Source organism: Epinephelus lanceolatus, chromosome 9 (genome assembly GCF_041903045.1).
Source record: "Epinephelus lanceolatus isolate andai-2023 chromosome 9, ASM4190304v1, whole genome shotgun sequence".
In the NCBI taxonomy this organism is placed as follows: Eukaryota; Metazoa; Chordata; class Actinopteri; order Perciformes; family Serranidae; genus Epinephelus; species Epinephelus lanceolatus.
In genome coordinates this window covers 5,196,771-5,223,888 of record NC_135742.1, presented here as the reverse complement: position 1 = coordinate 5,223,888, position 27,118 = coordinate 5,196,771, and the positions used below count along the sequence as shown (strand labels likewise).

At 39.4% G+C, this 27,118-nt stretch overlaps 3 protein-coding genes across 5 annotated transcripts; 2 read left to right on the top strand and 1 right to left on the bottom strand.

The window, feature by feature from the left end:
• Positions 1-304: 304 nt before the first annotated feature.
• LOC117252474 (uncharacterized) lies at positions 305-4,893 on the top strand. The gene is made up of 2 exons (XM_033619388.2): positions 305-573; positions 2,003-4,893. The coding sequence occupies exons 1-2, from the start codon at positions 402-404 to the stop codon at positions 3,220-3,222; spliced, it is 1,392 nt and encodes a 463-aa protein (XP_033475279.1). The 5' UTR covers positions 305-401; the 3' UTR covers positions 3,223-4,893.
• A 1,486-nt stretch (positions 4,894-6,379) lies between these two features.
• On the top strand, positions 6,380-8,797 carry LOC117252475 (uncharacterized). The gene is made up of 2 exons (XM_033619390.2): positions 6,380-6,684; positions 6,785-8,797. Exons 1-2 carry the CDS (start codon positions 6,513-6,515, stop codon positions 8,515-8,517), a joined length of 1,905 nt encoding a protein of 634 aa, XP_033475281.2. The 5' UTR covers positions 6,380-6,512; the 3' UTR covers positions 8,518-8,797.
• Positions 8,798-12,192: 3,395 nt separating this feature from the next.
• anxa3a (annexin A3a) lies at positions 12,193-27,118 on the bottom strand. Of its 3 annotated transcripts, XM_033619038.2 has the most exons (15): positions 27,050-27,118; positions 22,875-22,909; positions 22,741-22,788; positions 22,548-22,635; positions 22,260-22,354; positions 19,898-20,011; positions 19,186-19,276; positions 18,956-19,035; positions 17,482-17,538; positions 17,267-17,360; positions 17,057-17,152; positions 16,320-16,378; positions 15,439-15,561; positions 12,937-13,029; positions 12,193-12,695 (listed from the first exon to the last, which is right to left on the bottom strand). In XM_033619038.2, exons 2-14 carry the CDS (start codon positions 22,887-22,889, stop codon positions 12,970-12,972), a joined length of 1,020 nt encoding a protein of 339 aa, XP_033474929.1. In that variant the 5' UTR covers positions 22,890-22,909; positions 27,050-27,118; the 3' UTR covers positions 12,193-12,695; positions 12,937-12,969. The 3 variants fall into 3 exon arrangements, with proteins under 3 accessions (XP_033474929.1, XP_033474927.1, XP_033474928.1); XM_033619036.2 differs by lacking the exon at positions 12,937-13,029; XM_033619037.2 differs by lacking the exon at positions 12,937-13,029 and having other exon boundaries at positions 22,875-22,906; positions 27,050-27,091.

The window sequence follows — 27,118 nt, the reverse complement described above, 5'->3', positions numbered from 1 at the left end:
CAGACAGATAGGTAAGATAGATAGTCAATAATGCTTAAGTTGATCACACCTGTTCAAATTAGACTGGCACAAAATGATGCCTTGAACAAAGCTATGGGAGCCACAGACAGACAGATGTAGAATTAAGCCACCATGTTCCAACTACATCGATTATTTCAGCTATAAACAATATTATTCAATTAAAAAGCAGCCAATATCAAACTCACCAACACTGTGTTTGAACATAGTTGAAAGCGGAACGAACAAAACGCTTAGCTCACGTCCGCTGTCGGAACGCGACAGTGTGACTCCACCGGAAGTAAACACTACCGGCGCTAACTGTTAGCTGCATGAACGTGTTGAATTAGCTGGAAAACGACAGTCGCAGCACAGATAGTGATTTATTTTGTAATAAAGCAACAATGTCTTCAGCTGAGTATCTGAGAGAGTTTGTTAATGAGAGACTAACTGCTGCTGCTCAAGAAATATTCGGAGTTTTTCATAAAACTATCGTCAAGTATGAAGAAGAGATCGACCGTCAGAGGAGGCTGTTGGATGTCGTTTGGAAACCTGAAATAAGGCTGAACAGGATAGGTGGGTACAACTTTAAAGGTCTATAAAACTTACAGAGGAGTATGGCTTTGAATTATTAGTTGTATTTATTTGCTCAAATGTGTGTTTCTCCACCATTTCTTTTTTTTCTTTAACCTTTATTTAACCAGGAAGATCCCATTGAGATTAACAACCTCTTTTTCAAGGGAGACGTGGCCAAGATAGGCAGCAGCACGTACGAGGGACAGTTACAAATTACACAGATGAAACACAAACAAATAGTATTGAATTTACAAGCAGATTATGAAAAACAAGTACATGTAGTGGAATCAGCCTCAAATATTCTTAGTTTGGATTTAAAGGTGCTCAAAGAAATTAACCCTGTTAGTTTCCAGTCATTTTGCAACATATTCCGTGCTGAAGGTGCAGAGTAGACAAAAGCCTTTTTACCCAGTTCAGTACGGGCATATGGAACAGAAAGCAACAAGTAGTCTTGCGAATGAAAGGAGTAAGGACCAGCACTTCTCTGTGCAATTAAGGAACAAATGTAGGAAGGCAGTAGACCAAGTAATGCCTTATATATAAAAGTATACCAATGACTGAGCCTTTGGGTGGCCAGAGCAGCCCATCCAACCCGAGAGTATAACTCACGGTGGTGTGTCAATGGTTTACAATTAGTAATGAACCTCAGAGAAGCGTGATAGACAGTGTCAACCATATGAAGACATTTAGCAGATGCATTCATATATAAAAGATCTCCATAATCCAACACTGGTAAAAAGGTAGCAGCAACAAGTCGCTTTTTTGCATTAAAAGAAAAACATAGCTTATTTCGAAAGTAAAAACCCAGTTTTATCCTCAGCTTCTTCACTAGTTTCTCTATGCGGCTTGAAAGTGAGGGAGGCATCAATCAAAACACCCAGGTATTTATACTCGTGAACCACCTCTATTTCATTTCCCTCGAGAGTGGTCACTGAGGGGATAATTTGTGTCCTCTTCCTAGAATTAGAGAATAGCATAAGCTTAGTCTTGTCTGCATTGAGAACAAGTTTCAGCTGAAGTAATGAGTGCTGGACAGCAACAAAGGCTTTCTGCAGGGATTCAATGGCATGAACAAGAGTTGATCCACAGCAGTAAATAATTGTGTCATCAGCATAGAAATGCAAATTAGCATTTGTCACATTTATACCCAAATCATTGATATAAATAATGAATAAAAGGGGACCTAATACAGAACCCTGTGGCACCCCCTTGTGGACAGTAACAATATCAGAACACAGGCCATCATATTTAATGCACTGAGTCCTATTACTGAGATAGTTAGTGAACCAAGTAACTGCTTGCTCCGAGAGTCCTAATTGCAAGAGTCTAAGTTTTAAAATATCGTGGTCAACTGTGTCAAATGCTTTCGACAAATCAATAAAAAGAGATCACAGTAGTATCGTGTTCCCTTTGTTGTGTGTCCCTCCAGAGCTCCCACAGCAACATGTCTGTAAGGAGGGGGAGGTTCTCTCTGAGCAGCAGCTCTGTATTCAGGAGAGGAACTCCAGTGTGGACCAAGAGGAGCCAGAGCCTCCACAGATTAAAGAGGAAGAGGAGGAACTCTGCACCAGTCAGGAGGGAGAGCAGCTTGTACTGAAGCAGGAGACTGATGCCTCCATGTTGACTCCTACTCATGAGGAAAGAGACCACAGTGAAGATCAGACTCTGAACTTCAGTCCTGATGACACTCTGAGTACAGCAGACGAAGAGTCTGTAGGGAACATGCCAGTTATAAACTCTGTGCGATCAGAAGCACACAGTTACCACCCGCTCCTCTCTCACAACTCTCCTGAAGCTGAGAGCCAAGATCAGAGAGGAGACAAACATGGAGACTCAGGAGCAACTAGAAATGCAGAACCAAAACCAAAGAGAAGTCGTCGCAAAAGCAGAAGACAAGACCACACTGTAAACAACTCGGACTCATCAGAGATCCACCGTGATACCGACACAGGTGAGAAGTCTTTCAAATGTGAAAAATGTGGGAAAGACTTTAAGTTTCCATCACTTTTGTGGAAACACGCGAGAGTCCACACAGGTGAGAAGCCGTGCCTTTGCAAGACCTGTGGGAAAAGATTCTGTGACATGGCGGTTTTGAAAAGACACGAAAGGATCCACACAGGTGAGAAGCCATATACTTGTAAAACATGTGGGAAAGATTTCAGACTTAATAGTGACTTGTTGGTCCATGTGAGAACCCACACTGGAGAGAAGCCGTTCTCCTGCAAAACATGCGGGAAAGATTTCCCCTACAATAGCGAGTTAAAAATCCACACGAGAGTCCACACAGGTGAGAAACCATATTCTTGTAAAACATGTGGAAAAGGGTTCAGACGTCGTGACGGCTTGCTGATCCACACGAGAATCCACACAGGTGAGAGGCCGTTTATTTGTAAAACATGTGGGAAAGATTTCAAACTTAAACATGAGTTAACAATCCACATGAGAAGAGCCCACACCGATGAGAAGCCGTACCTTTGCAACACCTGCGGGAAAAGGTTCTATGAGACGTCGGTATTAAACAGGCATTTGAGAATCCACACAGGTGAGAAGCCTTACACTTGTATAACATGTGGGAAAGATTTCAGATGGAACTATGCATTAACAGTCCACATGAAAAGAGCCCACACTGATAAGAACTCACACAAGTGAAGAGACACATAATGGCAGCATTTAAAGGTAAAGTTTTACTCAAATCACATACTTGAAAGAAATACCAGAGGACCAACATACGAAGGAGAAACCATTGAGCTGAAACTCCTGTGGAGACGTGTTCACTTACTGAATGAAACACTCATGTGCAGGTGTTGCATCTCTGTAACAGAATATAAATTGCTTTAAATAAATATGAGATGATATTATCTTGCTGTAAAGTTTCCCTTCACATGACTACATTGCTTTTATTTCCGTTTGGTAAGTGTTTTATTTGAAACAACTGTAATCTACCAAATAACGGTAAATGTTAGTTTCACAGTGAGTGCGCAGACTTTAGACTGATGACGTGACAGCATTTGCCAGGTGTCAGATTTGTTTTTACATGTAGTTACTGTTAATAAATTCCTTGTATTTAAAATGTGCTGGTTAACATCCACATTTTTTTAAATACACAGTAAATACATGAACTTTATTAAAGCAAATAAGGTAAATTCTATGAGCATTAATTAAATAAATTCTCATTGTCTACTCATGTCAGTTTGATTTAATTATGTAAATGGTATTATTTGGTTTTTGACTCAGTTGGAGAGAAATTCTACAAGTAGTTGAAATATTTAAACCTCACAAAACGGACGATTTCTTTGAGTGTTGCACCGAAATCACGGCTGGAGATACCGCTTAGAGATTCTGATTTTTATACCTCTGTGCCAGCGATAGCTGTGGCTGGAGGCGTTATTGTGGGTTGTGAGTATGTCTGTACGTCCATCCCATTCTTGTGAATGCAATATCTCAACAATACCTTGAGAGGATCTTTTTAAATTTGGCACAAACATCCACTTGGACTCAGCAATGAACTGATCAGACTTTGTTGGTCAAAGGTCAAGGTCATTATGATCTTGTGTCCATGTCATTCTCGTAAACGCGTTACCTCAAGAAAGCCTTGAGAGAATTTCCTCAAATTTGGCACAAATTAAACGATAAGATTTGGAAGGAGAAAGTGTGCAAAAATGTTGAATTAACTTTAGACACAATTTTATACAATTTAAAACAGTGCATGGGCTACAGATGTTTCCTTCCTCTGTCATTGGTGTAAAGAGGCAGACGGGACATTAACACATTCTCTTTGGACATGTTGGACATTAACTTATCGGAAGAGTATTTTTGAATGTGTCCTAAATGCCTTTGAGAAGAACTGGGAACCTAACCCACTAGTTGATGCCCTTGGTGCCACAAGTGTTACCTTTGGCAAACAAGTATGAAACTCAGGCTGTTTCATTTGGAATGGCTGTAGCAAGGAAACTTATTCTACTTATGTGGAAGTCAGACTATGCACCAACATATGATCTGTGGATAAGAGAGACCATGAATCTTTTGTATTTAGAAAGGTTAAGGTTTTCTAATGAGAATAAGATTCAATGGAGCCCTGTACTCGAGTATCTCAGGAGTAGTGGATTGTAATTGTCTGAGTAGCAATATACCCTCTATCACTGTGTACATGTATTTTATTTTACCAGTAATTTTGAAGTCCTACGATTTGTTTTTTGTTTTTCCACCTGTGAAGATATTTGTGACTGAGTTGTTAAAATGATGTACGGAGCATTTGTTTTACATTGAAAATCCTGAAATAAAAGGTCAAATTTGGCACAAACAGCCACTTGGACTCAATGAAGTGATTAGAACTTGGTGGTCAAAGGTCACTGTGATCTTGTGTCTGTGTCATTCTCGTTAACGCAGTATGTTAAGAAGGCCTTAAGAGAATTTCATTAAATTTGGCACAAACGGCCACTTGGACTCAACAATGAACTGATTAGATTTTGCTAGTCAAAGGTCAAGGTCATTATGATCTTATATCCATGTCATTCTAATAAACGTGTTATCTCGAGAAAGCCTTGTGAGAATTTCCTCAAGTTGGGCACAAACGGCCACTTGGACTCAAGAAAGAACTGCGTAGAATTTGCAGATTAAAGGTCAAAGGTAACTGTGACCTCAATAAACATGTTTTTGGCCGTAACTCAAGACCTAATGCGCTAATTATGACAAAATTTCACACAAATGTCTAATCGGATAACACAATGAAGTGATGTCATTTTAAATCCAAACAGTAAAGGGTCAACTTCATTGTGACATCATAATGTTCTGCAGAAACACTTTTCAGGCCATTATTCAGCATCATATCTCAGGAAGAGGAGGGTAGACATTTGGTCTGACACTGAATTGGTGACAGTAATCTCAGATGCCCACCTTGAAACTGTGCTGATTGTATAGATCTGTGCTGCTGGGGGAAATAATTTGTAGCTTTGCAACGGCAGCATCCATATATGAAGCATTGTCAACTGCAACTTACCTGTTGCACGGAGGCATACAACCGCAAGGCAGTAATTCTAGTTCTTAACTGGCCTGCTCATCTTTTAGGATCAAAACTTGGTGTTCAAAAATCCACTGTACATATCACACACAGATTTGCAGCAGATATCAGAGAGAAACTCAAGGTTGTTTCCCCCCAAACCTCAATATGGCTTATGTCTATGTTTATTTAATTTAGGAAGGGACAGTGCACATTAATGAACATGATCACTTAAGTCACATAAATGTGCCAGATTTAGCCATACAGGCTCATTTTCATCTGCAGTCCCTGGCAGGTTGATGGTTTATGGGGATATAATAAAAAGAAATTAAAATAACACAAAAGCACAGATAAAAGCAGATTGATAGCATGTTCATAGAAGGGTACATAAGCACAGAGCAACATATAACCATAGACAAAAGCACATAAGCAAAAACAACAGGACATAAGCACTATTGATAAAACAATGACATAACCAAATAACCAAAAACATTAAAATCGCACTATAAAATAGTACAAAATAAAACACAAAGTAGACCAAAGCACACAGCCACAAACAAACACACAAAAGCACAAAACACATAAGGACAGTTAGCAAGACAGTGACATCACCATAAAACCAAAGCACATTAAGGCAAACGCACTATACAAAAGCACAGAAACAAGCCACCAAAAACCAACTGCATCTATTATTTCAACTTTAAACAATATTATTCAATTCAAATGAAACTAATTTGCATCGCACGAGGACTGTTTTTAACAGATTTGAAAGCGGAACGAACGGAACAGCCAGCTCACTTCCGCTGTCGGAACTTCACAGGGTGACATCTACCGGAAGTAAACAATACAAGCGCTAGTAGCGTTAGCTTTATGGATGTTTTGAATTAGCTGGAAAACGACAGTCGCAGCGCGTTTGGTCACTTATTTTTGTAACAAAGCAGCAATGTCTTCAGCTGAGTATCTGAGAGAGTTTGTTAATGAGAGACTAACTGCTGCTGCTCAAGAAATATTCGGAGTTTTTCATAAAACTATCGTCGAGTATGAAGAAGAGATCGACCGTCAGAGGAGGCTGTTGGATGTCGTTTGGAAACCTGAAATAAAGTTACACAGGATAGGTGGGTAAAATGTGATAATTTACATGCTGGTGCTAATGTGCTCGTGTGTTTCTCTACCATCCCATTAGCATCGTGTCCCTTCTGCTGTGTGTCCCTCCAGAGCTCCCACAGCAACATGTGTGTAAGGAGGAGGAGGTTCTCTCTGAGCAGCAGCTCTGTATTCAGGAGAGGAACTCCAGTGTGGACCAAGAGGAGCCAGAGCCTCCACAGATTAAAGAGGAAGAGGAGGAACTCTGCACCAGTCAGGAGGGAGAGCAGCTTGTGCTGAAGCAGGAGACTGATGCCTCCATGTTGATTCCTACTCATGAGGAAAGAGACCACAGTGAAGATCAGACTCTCAACTTCAGTCCTGATGATGCTCTAAGTGCAGCAGAGGAGGAGTTTGAGGTCAACACACCAGGTATAAGCCCCGTGGTATCAGAAGAGCACAGTTACCACCAGCTCATCTACCACAACTCGTTTGATATTGAGAGCCGAGATCAGAGAGGAGACAAACATGGAGACTCAGAACCAAAACCAAAGAGAAGACATTACAGTAACAATGTCAGCAACTCAAACTTGTCAGAGATTCATCGTAATACTCACGCAGGTAAAAAGTCTTTCAAATGTGAAAAATGTGGCAACAGTTTTAAATATAAATCAGTATTGTGGGAACACCTGAGAGTCCACACAGTTAAGAAGCCATATTCTTGCAAAATGTGCGGAAAAGACTTTTTATATAGTAATCGCCTGTCAGCCCACATGAGATCACACACAGGTGAGAGGCAGTTTATATGTAACACATGTGGGGAAGCTTTTAAACGTAACTATGAGCTGACAGTCCACATGAGAAGAGCCCACACAGGTGAGAAGCCGTACCTTTGCAAGTTCTGTGGGAAAGGTTACTGTGAGATGTCAGTGTTAAACAGGCATGTGAGAATCCACACAGGAGAGAAACCCTATACTTGTAAAGCATGTGGGAAAGATTTCAGGCGTCATGGTGACTTGTTGGTGCACATGAGAACGCATACTGGTGAGAATCCATATACTTGTAAAATATGTGGGAAAGATTTCCCATATAACAGTGACTTTATGGTTCACATGAGAATCCACACAGGGGAGAGGCCGTATATTTGTAAAATATGTGGGAAGGATTTCAGACGTCCTGATGGCTTGCTGCTCCATATGAGAATTCACACAGGTGAGAAGCCGTTCACTTGCAAAATATGTGGAAAGGATTTCAGACGTAAGTGTGAAGTGACAGTCCACATGAAAAGAGCCCACAGTAGTGAGAAGCTGTATGTTTGCAACACCTGTGGGAAAACATTCTGTGACATGTTTGTATTGAAGAGACATATTAGCATCCACACAGGTGAAAAGCCATACACCTGTAATACATGTGGGAAAGATTTCAGACTTAATAGTGACTTGTTGGTTCACATGAGAATCCACACGGGTGAGAAGCCGTATACCTGCAAACTATGTGGAAAAGATTTTGGATACAATAGTGACTTGACAGTCCACATGAGAATCCACACAGGTGAGAGGCCATTTTCTTGCCAAACATGCGGGAAAGACTTCAGACGTAACGATAGCTTACTGCGCCACATGAAAATCCACACGGGTGAGAAGCCGTACTATTGTGAAACATGTGGGAAAGATTTCAGACGGAACTACGAACTGACAGTCCACATGAAGAGAGCTCACGCTGATGAGACACCGTACCTTTGCAAGACCTGCGGGGAAAGATTCCTATCAGAATCTGAATTGGAAAGTCATATCAGTGTGCATACAGACCAGTTGTTTCCTATTGACAGTGACACAAGTGAGGAGCCACATAATGGCAGCACTTGAAGGGAAAGTTTTACTGAAATCACGTACTTGGGGAAAAAAGCAGAAGAGCAACATAACACAAGAGAAACCATAGAGTTGAGACGTATTCACCAAATGAATAAAACACACTTTTGCAGTAGCTACATCTCCTTACCCGAATATATCATGTTTTCAATACAGATGAGATGTCAGTATCTTGTTGTAAAGTGTCCCTTCACATGACTGTATTACTTATATTTCAGTTGGCTAAATATTTCTCTGAGAAAACTGTAATCTGTCAAATAAAGGAAAATGTTAGTTTCACATCGAGGGCTCAGTGGTGACTTATACTCATGGTGTAACGTGGATGAGTGTCAGCTTGTGTGGATAACATTATTTGCCAGATATCAGAATTTTTTTTTAATGTGATTAATGTATGTATTTCAAACATGACATTTTATATATACATATAAAATTTTATAAATATAAAATATGCATTCTGTGCATGTTAAATATGACATTTGAAGTACACTGAATTTATTAACAGTCATTACATAATCGTTATTGAAGTAAATTGGGGAAATTCTATGAGCTAGAGACTGACATTCTCCAGTCATATTTAATATGATAAAAAAATACCTAAAGTGACAAAAATACTAAGTGTCTTCACATGGCCTCCAGGAGACTGAGGCTACTTCCTGTTGATCATGTGACTTGTGTTATGTCCATAGACTGTATAAAATAGGTAATGTCCCAGATTTGTAGACGGGAATGTGTTAGGGTAACAGGACTGACTGAAAACCAGGGGACATGATTAAAAGGTGTATTTTAGCTAACACATTTTTAAGATGAAAGTAATTTTTGTCTAAATTGGAAACAGAGTCACAATAATACAAAAAAATCCTACAGGATTCACTAAATTTCATGGTGAAATATTGAGTTAAATGGTGGAGGCGGGGTAAAATCCTATTTTTTCAGTTTTATATGTAGTTTTTCAGTACAGTTTTAAGTAATGTATCCTTAAATTGCAATTCGGACAGTGCAGGACACTTTGCCTGATATGATGTATTAATTCAATAACCTTTCATGCATGTTTATGAATGAAATGTCCTCGGGATGGAAAAGGCAGAATGGCCCTTAGCATACACAGAGTGTCAGCAATAATCAGACAGAATAAATACAAGTTGATCTTTTTCCCCAAACCTCAAAACCACTGTCCCGTGACATAAGGTAGATATGACAGGCCCCAGTGCACATTATTATGATGGAACCCAATAATGTAAACTATGGTGCACATATCGTCTGGTCACATAATCAGAGACCTGACACTGGATAACATAAACATACATATCACCCAGCAATCATCATTACATATCTGTATATGACAAAATAACCAAGGAAAAATGAGAAATGATTAATTTAAAGTATTTAATGTTTTATTATAGTTTATTTGGAATAAGCATATAAGTTTGTTAGAGACGCTATTGACTATTTTACGGGGAAAAAAAAGATGGGAGATGGGTTTTCCCTTTTTAATGTGCACATATAGCAAATGGCACTGTTTTTAATTTAATGAGGGTTCCTCTTTGAACACAGGAATATTTCCTAGGTGGCAATCACTCATTAGGGCCCATTCTCCACCCAACACATTGTTGAAGGGCCCATTCTCTCTATGGGCCCCCCACTTCACAGGCCCCAGTGCAACTGCACTGCCTGCACCGTCTATATTCACTTATACAGCCATATTCTTGCAAAATATGTGGGAAAGATTATTATTATTATTATTTTTTTTTTTAAGATTAATTTTGGGCTTTTTGCCTTTAATTGACAGGACAGTGTGAAATGGGGAGAGAGAGAGAGTGGGGGGATGACATGCAGCAAAGGGTTTCAAGCCAGAATCGAACCTGCGACCGCTGCAGCAAAGCACTGCCTCTGTACATGGGGCGCCGGCACTATCCACTACGCTACCGACGCCCTGGAAAGATTATTTCTATAATAGTCGCCTGGAGTCCCACATGAGATCACACTCAGATGAAAGGCCCTTTACATGCAAAAATGCGGGAGAGCTTTCAAACATAAAAGTGAGCGGCAAAGCCACAACAGAAGAGCTCACAGTGGTGAGAAGCCACACCGTTGCAACACCTGTGGGAAAACATTCTTTAACATGTCTGCATTGTAAAATCATGTAAGCATCCACACAGGGCGGTATACTTGTAAGACATGTGGGGAAGATCTCAGACTTAAAAGCGGTTTGAGAGCCCACATGAGAACACACACACAAGTGAGAGGCCATCTAATGCGGAACATGTGGGGAAGCTTTCAGACACAATTGTGAGTTAAAGTCCACATGATAAGCCACACAGATGAGAAACCATATTCTTGCAAAACTTGTAGGAAACAATTCAAACGTCACAAAGGCTTCCGGCTTCCACACGGGTTAGAAGCTGTATTCTTGTAAAACGTGGGAAAGATTTCAGACGCAAGAATCAAGTGCCAATCCACATGAAGAAAGCCCGCACTGATGAGAAGCCGTACTTTTGCGAGACCTGTGGGGAAAGATTTGTCTCTGTGTTTGAATTGGAAAGCCATATAAGTGCATACGGACAAGTAGTATTCCACTGGAACTCACACAAGTGAAGAGACCATAATTTCAGCACTTGTGGGAAAAGCTTTTCACAAATTGGATACTTAACAAAATACCAGAGGATCAACAAACACAGGAGAAACCATAGAGTTGAAACTTCTGTGGAGATGTGCTAACTGAATGTAAAATGTTTTCCATGAAGACGTTAGATCTTGCTGTTAATGTGTTTTGCTCATATTTCTGTGTTCAGAATGCAGATTTGTTCCCCCCCAGTGTTGACTCCATGGCTACAGCCTTACTATAAACTCAAACTGAAATAGTTTTTGAAGGGGAATCAGTTATGCAGTCATGAATAATTTGGTGCTTCCTATTCTATGATGCTAATTATGTATTGCAAGTTGTGTCTTGCATTATTCCATCTGTATTTTTATTGTTTGTAGTTTGCACTGTTACTTGTGTTCTTGTCGCTGAGTCTTTTGTATCTTAAGGCTCAGCTGCAAATTAGTTTTGGCTACAAATGCTGTGGTGTGTGGCATTAATGTATGCTGCATACTTGTCCCTATACAAATAAAACATACAATAAATAAATAGATGAAACATACCAGTTGAAGATGTCACCCACCCAGGAAACAAGACTAAAATAGCATCACTTTTGAAATGGTGTGCAACAGTTGAGGTACGTTTTTTTTCTTGTTCGGTGGGCGTGTCAGAGGTGTTGCCCAATCATGGATGTAGTAACACATCCACAACCCCAATCAGCAGCTTTGTGTATTGACCCAGCTGTAGAATGCTGCGAAGCACTGTACATGGACCTCGGAAAAAAAGGCCTTTGATACAAAAAAAAGTGCAACAGAACAGTCATTCAAGTCGGAAAGTTGGGCAAGATCCATCTAGCCGACTAGAAAAAGTATGCAATTTGAAACGCAGCATACATTTTCCCAAGCAGATGCACTGAGGAAAACTGAAGCGTTTGCAGTGACTTGCAGCGTCAGAAACCAAAGAAAACATGCTGAATGTAAACAACAAAAATCATAACAATTCCTGAAAACATTTTTTTTAAATCCAGAGCATTAAAAGTGATAATTATTAATGTGTGAAGAGAGTCTAAAATAAATAATATCACCAGCAGTGAATAATTTATGACATGTTTTATTATTATATCTGGAAGTTACAAAGATTCAAGAATGAAGATTTTTAGTGAAGACAAACTTATTATTATTTTTGTAATATAGAAGTCACTCTTTACTGTGAGCTTGCTGCATGACTACAGTACTGTAGGGCTGATTGTTAATTTTAGCTGTAACATTATTTGTAACATCTTCTACATATAGAGACCTATCAAAAAGCAGAAGGAAAATAACAATGATGTACAAATGAAGCAACAAATGCATTGAAAACTGCTAAAAGCTGTGTTTTCATAGTAGGTTTATGTTTGGGCAGTTCCTTATGCAATAAATAAAGTCCATGTGTAGTATTGTATTTAAAGCCATGTGGATGTTAGGGTTGATAAAAATGATAAAATGACAGAAATGAAAAAAAAAAAAAAATGTAGTGAGAGCCAAACATGTTGATATTAATCATCGTCTCCTCCACAAATCTTTAGCAGAGTCTTTCCATATTTCCCTCCGCAATCAGACTGAAAACAAAACAGAATTTTATATTAAAACTTCAGTTAACAGTTTCATGTTCACAAATCAGTCTTTAATGATCTGCGTGTCTCTCCAGACATCTCTCTGTCCTTTTATAATTTAATATGACGTCTGTCTTTTAAAGCTGTCTGTTGCCTTACGACCGTAAACAAGTTATCAGTTAGTTTGAAGATGGAAGTAAAGTAGAAGTATCAGAGAACGACAGTGTGAGTTCAAAAGGAAGCAGACCTCTCGGCCTCAGGTGGACCTCAGGTGTGTTAGTTAGTCGTCTCCTCCACAGATGGCCTTCACACAGTCCCCGAGGGCGCCCGACAGATCTGACTGGAGGACACAGCAACACAAGCGAGGAGAAAAGTGTCTTCCCACCATGCTGACCAGCAGTGGAATGTAACTAAGTACTTTTATTCAAGTGATATTTTGAGGCATGAATTGACAAGAATAATGTCGACATACGACACATGTTTGTGGACATGCACGAAAACGTTATGATGTCACATTTCTAAAAGGGAGTTTGGCCTTATATTTTCCACCAGGAGCAGGATGGGAAATAATCTCGAAAGGAATCTAGTTGTGGTCTTGCAAACTGTGACCCTGCAAGATCCCCAGTGTTTGCAAAATCTTATAGTCTGTGACTAAAAACTCAAACTGTCTTATGATGTGAGAGGGTGTTTGACTTAACTTGTATAAAGGTATTTTCAAAGTCTCCTAGTGTATGGTAGGTATAAAATATTTTGTACAAACTTTACTGGATCTGTATTTTTTTTTTTGAATGCTCACAAATTACTCGCCAAATGTTATATAAGACATTTATCTTAAAATACAGGTCGTAAACTCTGGAAACACTTTTTTAGGAAAGACTGATGACAGAACCACTCAGAAGCTGAGCTGATGATGCTGCCTCTGAGACAGATTTATGTTTAAAATTTCAATCGTCTCTCCAGCTGATGGATGGTTGCTTGTCAGCGTGACTGAGATGGCGCAGAAATCTATATGTGCGGGTTGTAATTTACCGCCATGGATCAGTCCAGTCACTGAGGAAAATGTTAGAATTGTACATTTCGGCAAACCATGATACATTTGCATGTTTCATATATTTCTAAAGTTACGTCGAGTATGAGCAGACTTTGTCATCTTGGAGGGGATGGTGGATGGCTGCCAAGCTGCAGACTGCTGTTTGGGACCTGGGACCGATTGCACAAAACACCTTAAGATTTCTCCTTAAGTATGAGGCTTAATTCTCCTTAGCTTAGGGACTTACCTTACTGTGCTGCACAGAATAATTTCAAAGGTCTCCTTCGTTGAGGAAAATGTTACTTTTACGGCACTGAAAGAGATTTTACAGCGTTAAATTCTTTGTTTGCTTGCACTCATGCTTGTGACACCTAAGGTCTTTTGAGCAATGGCGCGTTTGGAAATAGTCACTCTTAGTGCCAGACGCACACTCAGGCACAAACTGAACCGTTCATATCCAAAGCACCGACTGCACTCTCGCAGTGGCAGAGCAGTCTGGGCACTCTCTGTGGAGACGGAGCAGCAGAGCAGAGTGAATGTGTGATGAACTTAACTGTTCGTTAATTCATGTAGAAACAGAACGCTCTGTTTCTTCGAAGAACACGGCTCTCATTTTGATGTAGAACATCAGACTAGAGATAAGGAGAAAATCTTAAATACTTAAGTGACCATTTTGAGGAAACCTTTAAGACTTAAGGGTGTTTTGTGCAACTGATTTTAGCATAAATAAACCTTAACTCAGACTTTAAGGAAAACCTTAACTTAAGGTGTTTTGTGAAACTGGCCCCAGTTGTTTTGTAGCAACTCCTCAATGTTTTTCCACTGGAGATTGAGAGTGGTTGTTCTTTACCCCCAGACCTGGGGGCCAAAATGTGATCTTTTCCAACCATAATCAAGTGGGTTTTGTGCCTAACACTAACCACACGTTAACCACAGCACTGTTTTAACATATCCATCACATGACAACGTGCAAATGTGACGTATCAGTGTTTTGCAGAAACATACGATGCCAACATTTTTCTGGTGATTGGGTTGCTTGGACACATCAGCTGTCTTTGAATTTTTCTCTCGGGCTGCAACAGGTAGGCGGTGTCTTTTTTAAAATCTCTAAATAATTTGATTTAATCAGAACTGAAGATTGCCTGTGCAACCACAAGGTGCAAAGTGAAAGAGCAGGTAGAAAACACCCAGACAACTGTTAGCATATTGAGAAGACATGTCCCTCCCGAATAAAGTTTTTTTAGTTTATTCTGAAGTGTTAATAAAATTCCATCAACAGTTATTTCAAATGTTAGTAACAGAATGAAGAGAAGTTGAGCACATTTCCATTTCACACAGCTCCAGTTACTCATTTTGTCTCAGTACAGTCTCTGTGTGTCTCTTGGCTCTGGTGTTAATCACATTATTTATTTGGCTTCACTGATATCAAAGTGGTTTTCCACATTAAATCAAGCTGCTGTCAGTTTGGGTCACAGAGCTCGTTCTTCAAACTCTGATGACTCATGAAACCTTAGACAGTAAATCCACAGAGGTCAGGACCAAACCAATCAGGCTCCCTCACATCCTCTGATCACACAGTGAATTTATGTTCCTGTACTGGAGACAAAATCTGTGCAAGGTTCCTTTAACTGCAACATATTGGGATGAAGCTGGTTATTAAATACTAAATAAAGACTTTAAATATATTCATGATCTCCTTCATAAAGGGGAGTTTCTCACCTCGATGGCAGAGTGCAGCGAGTACTCGTAGAGCTTCTTGAACTCGGCTCTGATGTCCAGCAGGTCGATCTCAGAGCGGCTCACCATGATCCTGTTCAGAGTCCGCTCGTCTGTTCCGCCACCCTGACGGTGCGCACACACAGCAGTGATAGATTTTTACGCTTCAAGTTAAAATGAACATGTACTGCTGACTGTTTAACATTAACCTCCTCTGTCTCAAACATTAATTTAACTGACAGGTCTCAGAGAGGATGCACCCTCTCAGTATGTCTGTGGTGCTAAACCAAAGTTCATATACTTCAAACGGTGAATACTCAGTGGTAAAAATGCAGCACAGACACAAATCTTCAGGACAAAGTAGACTAATGTCAATTTCAACAATTTATTTAGGCCACGTCAAACACACATGCTAACATTCTGGCCAATAGTGGCCCTCATTAGAGAAATGATGAAGGCCAAGTGACTGATGAAGACCACTAGGGCTGAAATGTTTGGGTATTTAACGCTGGAATTAACAGACTAAAGCCGTCTTCTCACAGGACTAGTGCTACTTGACAAACTCTGGTGATTTGTAATAATAGCAGAGATCATCTGTGATCACAATCCCGTGCTAATGTGCCATGTCTGTAATTTGTCAAGTGAAAATTCCACCGCAAATTACCGACCATATTTCACCAAACACAGAGATCATGTGATAATATTAGTCCTGTGTGAATCAGCTTCTCGGAGATTTGAGGTTGTATTTAAGTTTTCCGTTTTCTCAGCACCTCATATAATGGACTGTACTTTCTTCAGTCAATAAAACTATGTTGCTATGAGCTGCTGTTTATCCCTGATTGTGTCTGTCAGTGAAACACATGCACTAAACACAGTATATTCACCTTCATGCACCCATACAGACGCTCTGCAAAGTAAGCTGGGACGCTCTTCACACATTTCACTGCAGGAGGAACAAATAACAATGTGATTAAAAACAGCCTTATATGAAGATAATGTTCCATCTTTATATACACGAGAAAATAATTTCAAAATGTGCAGTTTTGCTGCTAAATAATATACGTAATTATTCAACTGTGCAATATTTCTCAGTATGTGTCTTTGCCACGCACATAATTGTACATATTTCTTATATTTACTCTTAATTCTGTTCTTGTTTTATTATTATTTTTAATATTTTCAATATCTTACACGCTGGTGTTGAACACTGTAGCGTAATGCACATTCTATTTTTATTTTTCATTTCAATGCACATTTGCATTTCTATTTTATTGCTTTATATTTACATACTTCTATTTCATACTTTTATTCTTACTTCTTATAACTCTCTACTCGTTACATCGGAGCAGCTGTAACAAATCACAATTTAGTAAAGTATTTCTGATTCTGATCCTTCATTTAATTATTTAAAAATACACCACATGACCAAACGTATGCAGACGCCCTGCTATAACTCCTATATGTGACTGTCGAACATGTAATTCTAAAAGCATGGGCATTAATCTGATGCTTTTCTGTAGAGACTTTCAATAAGATTTTGTCCACATACTTTTGTCCACATAGTGTATATGTATATGTCAGAATCAAAATATTAAAGTACTACATCAGCTCATTGACCTACCGATAGCCACCAGCAGTTCCTCCAGCTCCCCTGACATCTCTCCTTCGATGCTTGCCTGCAGAGTCTTTCCACTGATGTTCTTATATTCAACCAGAGCTGCACACAAGAAAAAGACTCACTTAACATGTCCAGTTATTCTAAACTGATCATAAATTGTCAGAACTTTATTCCAGTGTAGATTAAACACAACATGGGTTAAGCATGATGTACTCTGTCTCAGCTGAGGTATGCTCCTCTGGCAGAGGATGTCTACAAACTTAGATTCATCAGTGCCCCACTTCTTCTCCCCAGCATCATAAAGGGTCTGGGTGGAAAGACACAGAAATATATTTAACAAAAAGAGAGACAGTTACAGTACACAGTGTATAAAATCATTTTCTTCTTATGAAACCAGTTCAAATAGGCTTCACACTATCACACTGCACCTTGGCGTCTTCTTTTGCCTTGTCTGCGTCTACTGTGGTGTTCTCTTCCCTCTTGCCCTGAAAACAAAGACAAAACTTTAATTCAAATGACATCAGGCACTCTGTTCTCCTCACTTTAAACATTTCATCTCTCTTTAAACACTTTAACTGAGTGTAAACTTAGCGCCCTCTGGTGGCTTCACATTTAAAAAAACTCCTGCTGTGCAGACGAGCATCGTTCAAACCAACAGAACTTGTTTATTCCCTGAACTGTGTTTATTAAGATGAGGAATGAGGCAAAGGGACTTTGCAGTTACAGTTTACCCTCAACTTTATAGACTATGCCTTTTTCCCTCTTTGTTTTCTTTATTTATTATTTTTATTTTACTTTTAAATTTTTTTTTATTTTTATTTTTTTTACATTTATGTTTTTATTTATTTCTCTCAGAGGAAAATATTTAAAAGGGGAGGAACATAGGATGTCTAGTGTAAATGTGACCAGATTCCTGCAAAAATAAAATTAAATATAAACCATAATTACCACCTCTCACTTAAAGTATCTCTTAAAGTTTAAATCCATGTCAGTGAAATCATGGATGCTTCACACACAGAAGATCTAAACAATCATCACAGTTTCAAGATCAGTGTCACCAATTCAGTATCTGACCAAATGTCTCCCCTTCTGTTCCTGAGATATGACGTTGAATAATGGCCAGAAAAGGGTTTTTGCAGAATGTTGTCACAGTGAAGCTGACCTTTGACCTTTTGGATATAAAATATCATCACGTCATGATTTTATCCTGTTAGACATTCGTGTGAAGTTTTGTCATAATTAGCATATAAACCTTTGTGTTATAGCCAAAAACATGTTTTGTGAGGTCACAGTGACCTTGACCCTCGACCCTCGACCACCAAATTCTTATCACTTCATTTTTGAGTCCAAGTGGACGTTTAAGCCAAATCTAAGTAAATTCCCTCAAGACCTCCTTGAGATACTGCGTTCACAAGGATGAGGCAGGTGCAAGGTCACAGTGACATTTGACCAACAAATTCTAATCAGTTCATTAAGTCCAAATGAACGTTTGTGCCAAATTTGGAGAAATTACCAAAAGGTGCTTTTGAGATATTGCGTTCTTGGGAATGAGACAGACGAGGCGACAGTGACCTTGATCTTTGACCCTGAAATTCAAATCAGTTTATCCTCAACGTAAAGTGGATGTTTGTGCCAAATTTGATGAAATTCCCTCAAGACATTCTTAAGATATCACATTCTCGAGAATGAGACAGATGAATTGACAATCCAAATACGTACTGCCTACTGCCTAACTCATTTCACCCAGACTGAGGGGTGCTGTACGTTTTACTTTATTATCTTGTGCATCCATCTCTCCACAGAGTCCTGCACATCACCGGCTTTATGTGAGTAAAATAAGACATAATTCTGTTTATGAACACACTGTTCAATTTTTCTTTTGTATTGTGACGACAAACAAACCTCGGCCAGGATGAGAAGTGCATTGGCAAAGTCTCCGGAAACTTCTGACTTCAGGTCAAGGGTCAACTTCTTCTCAGTTTCTGTGGAGGAAAACACACGAGACAAACTCATGATCAGATACTGGAAAAGTAAATGAATCACAAAACAAGAAATTGATATATTCAGTCATTCCAGTGCTTTTGGATGACTGTTATCTGACACTGACAAAGTGTGATGTTTCCATTCTTTACCTTCCAGATAGACGTCAGTCAGAGCTTTGATTTGTTGGTTGGATCTGGAGGCAAAGATTTCTATCAGGGTGCTGTCTTCTGTCCCGGCGCCCTGCAACATCACACAATCACTTGTTCACTGAAAGATCATATGGAGCTCTGCCTCACTCCAACACAACATATCCAAAAAAAAACACAGAAACTGACTAAATAAATGCTGAACTGATCTGTTAGATTGTTTCATTTGTACGTCACATGTTTTGTGAACCTGAATATGAACCATACAGTATATTCTGCATTGATGAATATGATCTTTTCAATTAATGTCTTTCCTTAATAATAATTTTTACCGGTAACCAATATCCCTAATAAACAAATTAAAATAACAAAATCTCCTTTGACAACAATAAATCCACGATTCACATTCAAAACACATTTAAAACAAACAAACCCCTTAGTTATTAATATAAGGGCAAACTGAAGGGCATAAGCAACATTTAGGGCTTCACTTTGGTCACCTAAGAAACAAATTTCATGCATTTGTCTTAGTCCAAAAGGTGTAAGTGTTTTTTTCAGGGTTGAATATGACATATTATTTTCAGTTCAACTCTGGAAGGTGAGTGTTTTCATACATACTGTTCAAAAATATCTTTTTCCTCACACCAACATGTATTTTTAATGGTTTAAAATAAAATCCCTCACAGAGAAAATGATAAAAGTGAGGTGAACTGACCTTCATGGCCCGCATCACTTCATGGCAGTCGAACGCTGCAGGAGGGGTGACGAGCGCCACCAGCAGTTCTCCAAAGTCACCGCTGGTGTCTCCTTTCAGGTCGTCCACGAGTGCCTATGATGTGAACACAACGTGTCACTTTTCAAACAGAGGCACACTCACATTCATGCATCACACAGCCACACACATGCAAATATATACCCACGCCTGTGGCACACAGCAGGACACAGACTCATTAGCAGAGCAAACACAGAAACTATTCATCATGTTGAAGTTGCATGAGGCGATATTTCAATTAAAATAATAAAATCTGTTAAATCAAAAAATGTGTTGCAATAGATCACAGCTCTGCTTTAAAGATTTACTATAAAAAATCTGACTTCAGGTGTGAGATACACAGGAAGTAACAACTTTTACTGATGCAACATTTACTAATAATGATCATATAATGTGACCATCATTTTTACACCATAAATCTGGCTCCATACATAGTTAATCTTTAAGCCTGGTGTTTAAATCATAGAAACTAAGATTCATAGCCAGCCTACTGACTGTATAAAATGATGGATTTTATACAGTCTACCATGAATGCCATGAGTTCGGCATTTTGGTCGTTGCCATCTTGGTTTTTTGGAGCCAGAAGTGGCAACCTTTTAATGGGAAGTTGTAGCTGTGGAGGAGCGAGGTGTGGATCTGACTCACAGACTATGACGTCGCCTCACAGGCAGCCTGTCAGTTAAACAGCCTCGCCCTTAATTATATACAACTTTAAGCCTTAATTAAATATAAATTAATGAGTCATATAAAATTCATACAATTGTAATGAGCATTTTTTGTACCAGGCTCTAAACATGTTTATTACTGCTGTAAAGTTGAACATTTTAACATGGGGGTCTATGGGGATTTATTCAGGTTTGGAGCAATGCCTCAAGTGGCCATTCGATGAACTGCATCTTTTGGCACTTGGGGGCTGGCTTCATTTTTCAGCCCAGTGGTTGCCACTCGAGCCAGCCTGAACTCTGGCTACAATATGTATGTGATGTAACATCTTTCACAATACTTAATGTATAATGTTGTGTTTAAGCTCAACAACAGACTCTGTGACCTTATTCCAAAAGCATCTTATAAAGGGCAAAGAACGTAAACTTAAACGTATGAGCTTCAGTGTGGTTTGCAGAGGTCCACAGGTAAAAACGTCATTATCTGTTTTTTAAAAATAGCCTTAAGCAGCAGTTACTACAAAAATATGTTGAAGCATGAACACCCTAAACAGCTGGGGTCTTCGAAACCAGTAACACTTTAATTTAGTAGTTTGCATTAGGGTAGTTTAGTCTCTAGGTTTTGGTTAGTCTTAGGAGTTCTGTAGTTTATATATATATATATATATATATATATATATATATATATATATATTTATATTACTGTATGTCATATGCACTTTCTTTTCTTATATCTAGACAACCTGTTCATGAACACATTTTAGGGTGTTTTCACACTTGGTCCTTTTCAGCCCTCTAAGCAGACTCAGAGCGGTGACTCAGCATTTTTTGCACATATGTGAACCCTCCAAGAGAACGCAGACCCCTCTGAAGTGAACTGAACTCAGACCATTATAGCATATAGCATATTTAGCCCTCTAGATCACATGCTGTTGCACTGGGACAATTAAATAAAGAGACGAAACCACATCGGCCTGTAACGCCTGCAAGGACGCAGGACAAAGGGTAGCTTGGTCCACGGAAGACACTGCACGTCTCCTAATGTGGATTGTAGAATACATCAAACAGTCTACAGCACAGAAACACTAATGTTCTCCTCAAATTTTAAGTTCATCTGAAAGCGAGGGGCTTTATAACCACACTGCAGTGCCACGTCAAAGTAACAACAAAACTATATCAATATATATTATATATAGTGTGAACAGAAAGAGGACTGAGGCCTCTTGGAAATGAACTGACAATGTGAACACAAAAAAAACTGGGTCCCTTTTCTGTTGGTCCACATTTTGGTGCACTTTAAGAGGACTGAGTTTGGTTCATTTTAAAAAGACTAAATGCGAAATTTAAAAATACAATTTGCTTCATGTCTGAGCCCCTATTCTCAAGCTTTCGATAGCTTACCAGGGTGCTCCATTTCACATCTTCATTATTTCTAAGGAGTTGTACATTTTTCTGTCTGTTTTTGTGAATGAATTTGTGAACTGAATTGAATATCTCGCTCAGAACTAATGTTAACAATCACTAACACCTGCCACCAACTAAGAGGAAAACTAGCTCATCATTAATCATTTCACGATGCTGATGTTACAGGCTGTAATCCACTCTAGATAACGGCATCTATAACAAGAGTATTAAGATCTTACTCTTCCAGTGGCTTCCTGATAAGCTTCACAGATGAGCTGCCTCTGAGCGCTGCTTCTGTGGGTCAAGATGTCGATCAGAGTCTTCTCTTCGGTCCCTGAAACATTTTTAAAGAGAAACGTTAATAAACATGAAAAAAGGACAACATATAGGATGTAATACGTTTCTAGCTATGCTCAGAAACAGGAAAGAAATTGTTCTGGCTCTACACAAGGTGGAGAGCAGTAAGATTAAGCAGTAAAATTAAGAAGAAACCCTGTGGAGTTTTGTCTGGCTGAGTGTATTCATACCAAGTCCTTCGATGGCCTTCCTCAGAGCCACTGCATCGTCTCCTGCGTCAAAGTTAGTTTGGGGCTTGATGGTTCCTCTCTCTGCTGTCTGAAGGAAAACATTTGTATTGTTTGTTTGTCTCTTTGGTCATGTGTGCAGCGATAAATATCACAGTAAAGCTTGAAGTCAATGTAAAGTCTTAGGTGGACCTACTGCTGCTGTGAAAGATGAAGGGGAATTCACGAGACTGTCCAAGTCATCCTGTAGAACGTTTATCAGTTCTGATTAAAACGCACAGTCAGTCAAAACTTTATCATAAAACGAATAAATAAAAAGGCAGCACCTACCCATAAAGATGCCATGATGACAACAGGAAGTTCTGCTGCAAAAAAATGAACAACACATTTATAATTACAGTTTCTTGTAGTTTTGTTGTTTGTGGCGACGAGCTCTTTTCTTATTCTCACTAAACTCCAACCATGACAAAGCACAAATTCAAAAAGGTTTACATAATCACTTACAGTTTTTTTTTTTTTACAACAGCAGTTTATTGTGTTATATGCATTCCTGTGCAGCGGTGTAGTTGATGAGGAGGGTGTAGTACTAGGTCAGGGGTCGGCAACCTTCACTATTAAGAGAGTCAATTTTGACCTAAAATTAGTTTCAAAATCTATCTGGAGCTGCAAAATATATTTAGCCTTATAAATGACCCTGTCATCATTAAAATAGGTATAAATGGGCATTCATACATATGTTTAACCACCAGGTGGCACCGCAGAGGGCTGTTTATGATTATCTTATTATATAACGACGAAAACTCTGTCTGTGTGTCTGTTCCACGTTTTTCTCCTCACTGACTTGGTCAATCCATGTGAAATTTGGCACAGTGGTAGAGGGTCATGGGAGGATGCCAATGAAGCAATATTACATCAATTGGCCAAAGGGGGGCGCTATAGCAACCGACTGAAATTGCAAACTTTGAATGGGCATATCTCATGCCCCGTATGTCGTAGAGACATGAAACTTTGCACAGAGATGCCTCTCCTCATGAGGAACACATTTGCCTCAAGAACCCATAACTTCCGCTTATATAGATTTTCCGCCATTTTGAATTTTTTGAAAAACACTTCAAATGGATCTCTTCCTAGGAAGTTTGAGCGATCCGCATGAAACTGGGTGAACATAATCTAGGGACCAATATCTAAAGTTCCCTCTTGGCAAAAGTTGGAAAACTTACTAAAACTGAGCTTCTATAAGGCAATGAATATTGCGGCGGGCGTGGCTCATCACATAAAGGTGTATAACATCTCAAGTGTTTCACCCATCACCACGCAACTTTGTAGGCATATGACCACACATAATCTGAGGGGACCCCTCCATTATTGACCCCATTAAACAAAATGGGGGCGCTAGAGAGCTCATTTCTTATCTAGGCCTAACCGCCATATGGATTTTTACTAAACTTGGTAGATATGTAGAACAGGACGCCTCAAGGTGACTGGAGAAATTTAACTCTAATTGGCAACTGGGTGGCGCTATAACAACAGAAAAATGCTTACAAATGGCTAAAATGCGACCGATCGCTGTGGCTCCCCCTGTGGACCAGTGTTGTTGTTGTTGTTGTTGTTCTAATTTTTGGTGTGACTAAGTCATGGTATGGTATGCTGTACATAATCACGGAAACTGTCAGTGTGTCATTCTGTCAGTCAGTCATGCTGTGTGTCCCACGTTTTTCAAACACTCTGTCTGAATACATTGCTCTTCTTAATGGGTTCAGTTGACTATTTAATCTGCAATATCCTATGACCTGTATCCCAAACACACACCATGTGAAACTGTACATGGGCAACTGTGCACTCAATGGGTATGGTCTAGTTTAAGAACTTTAACTTTGCAGAGCTGGTGGGAAAAGCTAATGAATCTCTTCACGCACAATTCAACTCTGTTTTCTTCCAAAACTTTCCTTGTTTGGATTTGGAATCCAGAGCTAGCTGAGCTAGGGAGACTTGAGACTACTGCAGCCATTGCTACTGAGATTTGGCAAAATGTAGAGCTGAAGATGACTGATGCATATTTTAGCTGCAGAAATGTAAAAGTTGGTGTATAGGCTACACATTTTTACAACTAGAGAATGTCGGAATCACTTCAGACCTACAGGACTGATTAATGAAAATTAATACATTGAAAACATAACCATTATTAATTTGCATATGATTTTCTTTTTTTGGTAAAAGCTGAAGGGAGCCACCAGAGAGGGGCTAAAGAGATGCATGTGGCTCCAGGGCCACAGGTTGCCAGCTTGAAAAGGTGTTTTCAGACGGATTTGAAAATGGAAAAGGAGTCAATTTTGTGAATGTCGTGGGGGAGAGAATGCCAGAGACGGAAACAGAAGGTCTGAAGGATCTAGAACCCATGGGTGTCAAGCAGGCAGATGGTTAAGTGAGTTGGATTGCAGAAGAGCACGAGAGGGTGTGTAGATATGAAGGAGTTCAGGCAGGTAGGAGGGGGCGTTGCTATGAAGGGCCTTAAAGGCGAGAAGCAGAATCTTGAAGTCGATGTGATAATTAACAGGAAGCCAGTGAAGCTGCTGGAGAACAGGAGTGATGTGATCTATGGAGGAGGGTCTGGTGATGATAGGCAGCTGAATTCTATACTGTTAACAGCCACAAAAAGAGGTGGAGCAGCAGGTGCTCAGTCTGTAGGGAACTTGGATTGGGAACCAGAGGGTCACCAGTTCAAGTCCCTGTATGGACCAAAACACAGAGTGTGGACTGTGTGTGGACTGATAGCTGGAGAGGTGCCAGTTCATCTCCAGCTACTCAAAGTGTGTGTCCATGGGGCAGCCCCCTCGCTCTGACATCTCCTCGTTAATGCATGTGCAGTTAGTAAGCATTTGTATGTCAGGTGTCTGTGTGTGTGTGTGTGTGTGTGTAATCTGTTAAATAGCAGAGTGGAAAAAATGATAAAACTCCACTACACCACCTTCCCCTTGTCTACTGTTCCTTTAACCCTTTGAAACCCGGGGCGACGTCACTTTTCTTGTGCTGCTTTCAGACGCCTTCTGCAAATATTTAAACCTTTGAACCCTGAGCAAATTGGTGCGATTTTTTTTTTCAAAAGCACTGGAAAAAAGGCAGTGAGCAAACTGGCAAGACATGTTCCACGAATTGCAAAAAAAAATATAGATTTAGAAAATTATTTTTAAAAGAAGAAAGCTAGGGAAAACTGTATTTATGATTAATATTATTATTACATTTTAAAATCATGTTACAGAATTATTATAAATTTTAAGCACTCTTGTTTGTTTTTAACTGTCTTTTTTTTTAAACTAATTTTGTTCTTGATAATTTCTTGGGTCACGTTACTTTCGTTGCTCCTTGCCATCTTCACATGTTTTTAAAAGAAGTCAAGTCAGTTTGCTCAGGTTTCAAAGGGTAAATGAGACACAGCAGCTTTATTTAAGTTAATAAGTGAGTTCACAGGTGTCTTGTCATGTTACAGTTTGTCTACTCTTGATAACATCCTGTGGGAATCTTTATTGTTTCTGTGAAAATCAATAGAAAGTGCCATGATGAAATAATTATTTGACTTCTGTGAACTTGCTAGTCATTAGACTGCTGTTATTTCCAAACTGCTGCTTCAGGCAGGGTGTCTACAGATAAAGCTTTAAGACTTTTTAACACCACGTTATATTAAATTCAAAACCAAACCTGCAATGGAAATACACAATAAATATATGTGTGTGTGAGACACACATGTGTAAGTACTCTTTCCAAGTTAACACACTGATGTCAGTTCAAAATGAAGAGTAAGGGAAAATGACAACAACTGGATGAGTTTGAGTTTAATGTCTTCAATGTAAAGAAAACTAAATCTCATCGCTGTCCAGCAGTAAGTTACTGTAGGTGTGACCTTGGGTAAATTCTTTCCTCCTTATTTTCTTTACAGGATGTGACGTATGATTTCTTGTCCACCTGTAGCTGTCTTATAGCTCAGGGTTTAGCTTGATGTCCGTGTAACCACAGGTTCAAACATCCTTGTTTGCTTGTACATGTAGGATCAGCTGCTCTGGTGAATGTGAAGTAAATGAACCCTTCAGCCTCACTATGTCACCAGCTGCAGTCTGACAGCACTGTGCAAACTATGCTTTCAATCGACCTGAATATGATCTCAAACTGTAAACTTGATATTCAGTGGCTATAACAGAAAGCACTCACACTGCCCACAGGACTCTGTTTTGTAAAAAAACAGGAAATAAATGTCATTAAACATAAAACACTTGCTGTCATGTAGTAAGTCAACAGCATAGATCCGCTGACAGACTTCCCTGTGTGAAATACAGTGATGTCCGTTTTCATTCAGGAAGCTGATGATGAGTTTATGAGATCATTTATCATCTGCGCACAAACTCCCACTCTAAACCTTTAATATTCCGTCACTTCAGCGACACTCAGACACAAACTGAGCGCTGTGGAATAAAATAAAAGTTACAGAGAGTCAGAGAAACCAAAGACAAACTCACCTGGATTTGTGCCCGAACCGGAAAAGCGTCCCACCACACCTTCAATCTGTGGAAACTGATCCACCTGAG

Excerpts from the sequence above, each read along its gene's own strand:
- LOC117252475 (XM_033619390.2), top strand. The coding sequence starts at position 6,513 with ATGTCTTCAGCTGAGTATCTGAGAGAGTTTGTTAATGAGAGACTAACT. Across the intron at positions 6,685-6,784 it reads AATAAAGTTACACAGGATAG|AGCTCCCACAGCAACATGTG; the intron begins GTGGGTAAAATG and ends GTGTCCCTCCAG.
- anxa3a (XM_033619036.2), bottom strand. Across the intron at positions 19,277-19,897 it reads AAGTGATGCGGGCCATGAAG|GGCGCCGGGACAGAAGACAG; the intron begins GTCAGTTCACCT and ends GTGATGTTGCAG. Across the intron at positions 19,036-19,185 it reads GACTGACGTCTATCTGGAAG|AAACTGAGAAGAAGTTGACC; the intron begins GTAAAGAATGGA and ends TTTCCTCCACAG.
- LOC117252474 (XM_033619388.2), top strand. The coding sequence starts at position 402 with ATGTCTTCAGCTGAGTATCTGAGAGAGTTTGTTAATGAGAGACTAACT. Across the intron at positions 574-2,002 it reads AATAAGGCTGAACAGGATAG|AGCTCCCACAGCAACATGTC; the intron begins GTGGGTACAACT and ends GTGTCCCTCCAG.